Raw genomic sequence first — 5,822 nt, forward strand, 5'->3', positions numbered from 1 at the left:
AAATAATAGTACAAGAATAAGAATAAGCTGTATTTCACATACTCACAACTGTAAACCTACTTTTGCTCACCTTGTGTGTGCTGATGGGTTGTACCAACATGGACCTTGTTAAGAAACATCCTTTCTTTTCTGTAAATCTTTCTACAAGGGTTTTGAAAGTCAGAGATGGGCAGGTTTCTGGAGAGCCGACATGTTTTGATGTTGGTGACCAGTTTGAATATTGTTGGTGACGGGATGAAAGCCAGCTCGCGTGGTGGCTGCCTGGGGACTGTCAGGTATGCACGGCCGTGATGATCTCAGCTCTCCTGGCCACCAGCTCAGCGACACTGACTTGGGTTTTGCTGGTGATTTTTTCCTCTTGCTGTAAATTTCAAAATGACAGCAAGGCCCTCTTTTAAATGGGAAGTGAGCATGTGATGTCACTTCCAGCTGGTTGTGAAATGCTCGCTTTCGCCTTCCTAAGGGGCTGCTGAAGGGAGGGCTGAAAGCTCGGGTACAGCCTGTGTGTGTTGGCGAGCTGCTCACCTGCTTCCCTGACTGAGGCTTACTTCGGGCAGGCCTGGGCTGGGGGCTGTGGAGGGAAATCATACAATAATTAATAAATAATGACACAAGTGCCTGCAAATCCCAGTGGCCTCTGGGGAAGGCTGCCACCTGACTTCCAGGGCTTCTGCTGTCCCCATGGGAGCGCGACATCTCAGTCCCTCCCCCCATTGCCCATCTCCATGCAGGCCTGCGTTCTGTGCCTTCCCAGGCTCCTCCCACCACTCCTCAGAACCCCTTCTTCACCCGGTTAGCCAGGCTCGGGGTAGGAGAGGCGCTGGTAGCCGCACTGTGCGTAAATCAGAAGTGAACAGCAGTGCCCCTGGTCTCCGCAGCCTGAGGACCGTACCCTTTTCTGCAGGAGTGGGACCCTGTTCTCCAGGAGCTTCCAGATTCACTCTCAGCCGGGGGGCAGTACGAGCCTGATCAGCCAGGCAGAGACAGAAACACTAAGACTGGCAGAAGGTTGGCTGGGGTTTTTGAAGACCAGGGAGAAAGGGGTCGAAAATACAATAGATGGTTTTTCTGCCCCATTTCCTCCAGGAACCAGGTATTTCTGGTGTCCAGGATGAGCTACGCGGTGTCCTTTCAAGCCAGCAGCTCAAAGAATGAAATATTGAACACCCTGTTATCCCTCCAAATTAGCCACTAGAATTTTCTCAATTATCCGTTAATTATTTACGATTTAGATGAGCTAGTCTCTCCTTTCACATATGAGAAAAAGTGGCCAAAGCTCACCTTAGTCCTTGTCCAAGCAGAGAAGGGTCTGCCACTGTGGGATCGTGGCAAATGATGCGACTTCTCTAAGCCTCGGTCTCTTCATCGTAAAGCGGGGACAGTTACTCCTGCTTGTTACGGTGGTGGCAGTATTTGGTGGTGTAGTACACCTGTTGTGGTGTTTGGCACATAGTAGGTGCTCAGTAAGTGGGAAATAGTGTTGATCGCTATGATGGGAGGCAATAATAATCCGGCAAGTGATGACAACAAGGCAGAAGACACCTGTTTATACCTATGATGATCAAAGGCCTTTAGACAAAAGTCTGTAATGTAAGATCATTTTACTATGAGTTACTAAAACGTTATTATTATTTTAAATCTTTCTAGTTAGGCATCACCTACTCAGGAAAGCTGTCCCTGGCCCCTCAGTCTGCATAAGATGCCCTCCCTGGGTGCCCTAAGCCCCTCACTTCCCTCCAACATAGCCATCCCTGAGCTGGTCTGTCTCCCTCCCTAACCCATAGGCCAGAGCAGGGACACTGGCCACGTGGACATTGAGAAGCTTCAAATGGCTGTTTTGTATGTTCCTGCTGGCTAAGTGAAAGCGGGAGCTTGTCATCTAATGATGTGGGGATGCCTTTCAAATGGGAGCGGGATGGGCCTTCGGGAGCCTGGTTCGCATGGAGGCTGCTGGAACAGCAGTGAGGGTCAGGCTGTCCTACTCCCAGAGGGTCTGGCAGGTGGGCTGCTGCCCGGAGCCCCAAGCCTCCCAGCGTGCTTGCTTCTGTCTCCTAGGTCGGCAACTACAAGCGGACCGTGAAGCGAATCGACGATGGCCACCGCCTGTGCAGCGACCTCATGAACTGCCTGCATGAGCGGGCGCGCATCGAGAAGGCGTATGCGCAGCAGCTCACCGAGTGGGCCCGGCGCTGGAGGCAGCTCGTGGAGAAGGGTAGGGAGGCCCCTGCCCAGGACAGCTCTGGGCAAATCGGTGACCTCTCTGCGCCACTTTCCTCTTATAAGGAAGTGGGCGGGAGTGCCTCTTGCAGTTCTGGGGCTGTGATTCCTTTGGGAGAGCAGCAGGGTGCTGTCCCCCAGCAGCACAGGCTGCGTGAGATTTCCTCTCCTCACGTAGGACTGCTCTGGGGATAGCATCTGAGTCTCCCATGGGTGCTGCGCCTGCCAGTTTAACGCAGAGCAGCTCCCAGGGGCCCACACTTGAGAAAGCTCCATCCGAGCAGAAGCCTGGCCACTCAGCACCGAGCTTCTGGCCCTGAGAGCTGTTGTGGTGTGAGCCCGGCCATGGAGCGAGTCAGGTGGGGCTGGATAGTGACAGCCAGCAGGGCTTCAGTTCTGAATTTTATTGGAAGAACAGGTTTGGCCTCACTCCCTCCCTAGCCAAACAGAAGATTCTGGAGCTTAGTGACAGAGGCTGCTGTGGACATGGATTGTGCTCAGTGCACTTCCCAGCAGTAGAGGGGCACCTGACTGGTTCTGGGTTTCCTAGGACAGAGCGGTGGGTAGGAGCTTCTCAGGGTGTGTTTCTCAGGTTCTTCTATCATGACCGCTGTCCTCGAAGGTGCCAACCAGGGCACCTGGGTCAGGGGTCCTGGAGGGTCGGGGTTCAGGAGGGCAGGGCTGGACCAGCGGAGCGGCTGTTGATGGATGAGGCGTAGCCAGGAATGGGCCCGATCCCTCAGTAAATGATAGCTGTTGTCATTTGTTTCTGCCTCTCAGGATCCAGCTGTCGACACAATCCCTCGGTCCCTTCAGAGCTCGAGGGTCACAGAGCACTTGCCCCTCACCTTGTGGGTCCTGCCCGGCGTTGCGGATCTAGGCCGGACAGGGAGCTGCAGGGTTCATAGACGCCAGGGATTAGAGGTTCCCCCTCCCCCACCAGTGCCTCTGTCATCGCCCAGCTCATTGTCCCCTGGGAGTGCCTTAAAGACAGGACCTGGGGCTTCCATGTTCATCCCCAGCTCTGCCTTCCTCCCTCCCTCACCTCATGCCACCCCACATCCTCAAAGTGACAGGCCGCTGGTGAGCTTCCTTCCTGAGAACAGTGAATGAGGTGACTCAGGCACCCCACCCCACTATCTAGAGATTTCCATCTGGCCAGAGCAGGTTCCTGCCTCCGACTTTCCTCCCCCAAGACAGAGCTTCTGCTCTGCTGAGGGCACAGGCCGGGCTCTTCCTGGGAGTGAATGACAGGTCCTGCCTCATCCCTGGGAGGGAGAGCATGTGGTCCAGGAGAAGGGGAGAGAGGTCCTGGGAGAGAGGTCAGCTCTTGCGAAGGCCCCTCTCCCAACAGCCAGCCTTACACAAATTGAAACGGCAGAAATTTGAGTTTCTAAAGAGCCCAGTGACTTCAAAAAGGAAATTTATTTCATCTCTCAAGTTCCCTAGCAAAAGAATGGCCGAGCTGATTCAGCTTCAGTTCCTTATTCTTTTCATCATCCCAGGAACTGAAAAAGGAAGAGCCGCTGAGAGGACAGTATCTGAAACAACCACAAGGAAGCCTCCTGGCCAGACAGCCAGGCTGCTGGCCCCAACTCCCTGGCAGCGGGGAGAGACTGACAGGAAGTCCCCCGGAGGGCCTGTCCGCCCCATGGGGACCAGTGACCACCAGCTTCTCTCCTGTGCAGGGCCTCAGTACGGGACGGTGGAGAAGGCCTGGATGGCCGTCATGTCCGAGGCGGAGAAGGTGAGCGAGCTGCACCTGGAGGTGAAGGCCTCCCTGATGAACGAGGACTTCGAGAAGATCAAGAACTGGCAGAAGGAGGCCTTCCACAAGCAGATGATGGGGGGCTTTAAGGAGACCAAAGAAGCCGAGGACGGCTTTCGGAAGGCACAGAAGCCCTGGGCCAAGAAGCTGAAAGAGGTGCACCCTCCCGCAGGTCCCTTCCCTCCCGCAGGCCCCTTCCCTCCTGCAGCTCCCTTCCCCGCCCCCTGCAGACCTGTGCTCCTGGCTGGGACCTGTGGCCCTAGTCCTCCCTACCAGCAGTGCTCCCCACACACTCTCAGGAATTCCTGCGTTTGTTAGCATCAGAAATAAAGGGCCACCCCTCAAGCCATAAACCCGTAGTGGCTAACATTTACCCAAGTTCCAGATTTCAATTTAATCCTTATCAACCCATTTTACAGTCAGGACACTGAGGATCAGATACTGCTGATAGAGCTCAAAACCCACTCTTATCCACTAGCAGTACTTCCCCCAGTACTGGGAATTGTCTGCTAGAGAGATTTGGGCTAGTAGAAAGGATTGGTTTAAAACTTTTTTTTCTCTTATATGTGTTTTTCACTCAAATTTGAAAATGATACTGAGTTTGTTTTTCTGAAAGGAGCAACCGAAGCCATTGAGTCTTGTCCAGCCTTGGCTCACTGGAGGCTTTCAGACATACACACGCCCCTCCCCACCCTCAGCACTTGCGGCCATCCCTGCACCCTGGCCAACCCCTTCCTCTGGGGTAGAGGTGCCACTTCCTCCCCCTCCCACTCTCCTGGCTCTTCTTAAGAGTTGCACCCTCCTCCTCAGAATCACTCCCTCACCTGCGTCTCCTGGTGGGAACTACAGTCTTCCCTTCTTTTCTCTGTGTCTTGGCTGTCGTCGCTTTTCTGTCCCTGGCCTCGTTTGTAATGACACTATCCCCCTCATGTGGCCATGGTTACAAGCTCATCTCTAAAATGAAATCCATGACTGGCTCAAGTAAGGAAGCTTCCGTTAAATGAGTTATACATATGTCATCAGCACCTATATGCGTGTGTGTGTGTGTGTGTGTGTGTGTCTAAATACTGACCAGTGGGAAGTGTGGCCCATGACCCCGCCTCCCAATGTTACCTCCTCTCGTGCTAAGTTTCTCTTGTGAAGCTTTCTCTGTGTTTGCTATTCTCGCTGCTGGGCATGCTCTTCCCTCAGGTGGCCACCCCCCTCCCCCCCCTTTCACCTACTAATTTACCCTGAACTTGAACTATTTCTTATAGTTGCCTCCCCAGCTAGACCGTAAGCCCCATGGATGCCCAGGTCCTTTGTTGGTGCCATACCTCGTTCTGGTGCCTAGGACAGCGGTGCCTAGGACAGCGCCCGGGCTCCAAGCAGGCACCGGTCCATGTCTGTTGAATGGGGCCCTCTGTCTTAACGGCGTGTAGTGATACTGCACACACAGCTCTGTCCCTGCGTGTCCCTCGCCTCTCGAGAGCACAAGCACTTCCCAGGGTCTCTGTAGCCTCGGGTGAGGATTTTAACCTTTCAGAATCCCGAGGTTCAGGAACTCCTTCTCCCTACAGGTAGAAGCATCAAAGAAAGCCTACCACGCAGCGTGCAAAGAGGAGAAGTTGGCGATATCACGAGAGAGCAATAGCAAAGTGGACCCATCCCTGAACCCTGAACAGCTTAAGAAATTGCAAGACAAAGTAGAAAAGTGCAAGCAAGATGTCCTTAAGGTAAATCATGCACATCTCTTCCCGTGGTGAGTGCACCGCCTCTCCCGCTTGTGTATCTGGCACATGGGAGCCTCTGCCGCTGCTTGGCTGCCTGGGTGGAGAGAGGGATGCACCGTCACACG

General features: G+C 54.0%; 1 protein-coding gene across 4 annotated transcripts in view; it reads left to right on the forward strand.

The window, feature by feature from the left end:
- Nucleotides 1-5,822, forward strand: part of PACSIN2 (protein kinase C and casein kinase substrate in neurons 2) — a 66,826-nt gene that overhangs the window by 49,122 nt on the left and 11,882 nt on the right. For all 4 annotated transcript variants that reach the window (XM_015571928.1, XM_015571930.1, XM_015571929.1 and 1 more), the window contains exons 3-5: nt 2,056-2,212; nt 3,906-4,141; nt 5,545-5,700. In XM_015571928.1, the coding sequence (XP_015427414.1) occupies nt 2,056-2,212; nt 3,906-4,141; nt 5,545-5,700 (549 nt within the window). The remainder of the gene's footprint in view (nt 1-2,055; nt 2,213-3,905; nt 4,142-5,544; nt 5,701-5,822) is intronic.

The sequence above is a fragment of the Myotis davidii genome, unplaced genomic scaffold (genome assembly GCF_000327345.1).
Source record: "Myotis davidii unplaced genomic scaffold, ASM32734v1 scaffold428, whole genome shotgun sequence".
Taxonomy (NCBI): Eukaryota; Metazoa; Chordata; class Mammalia; order Chiroptera; family Vespertilionidae; genus Myotis; species Myotis davidii.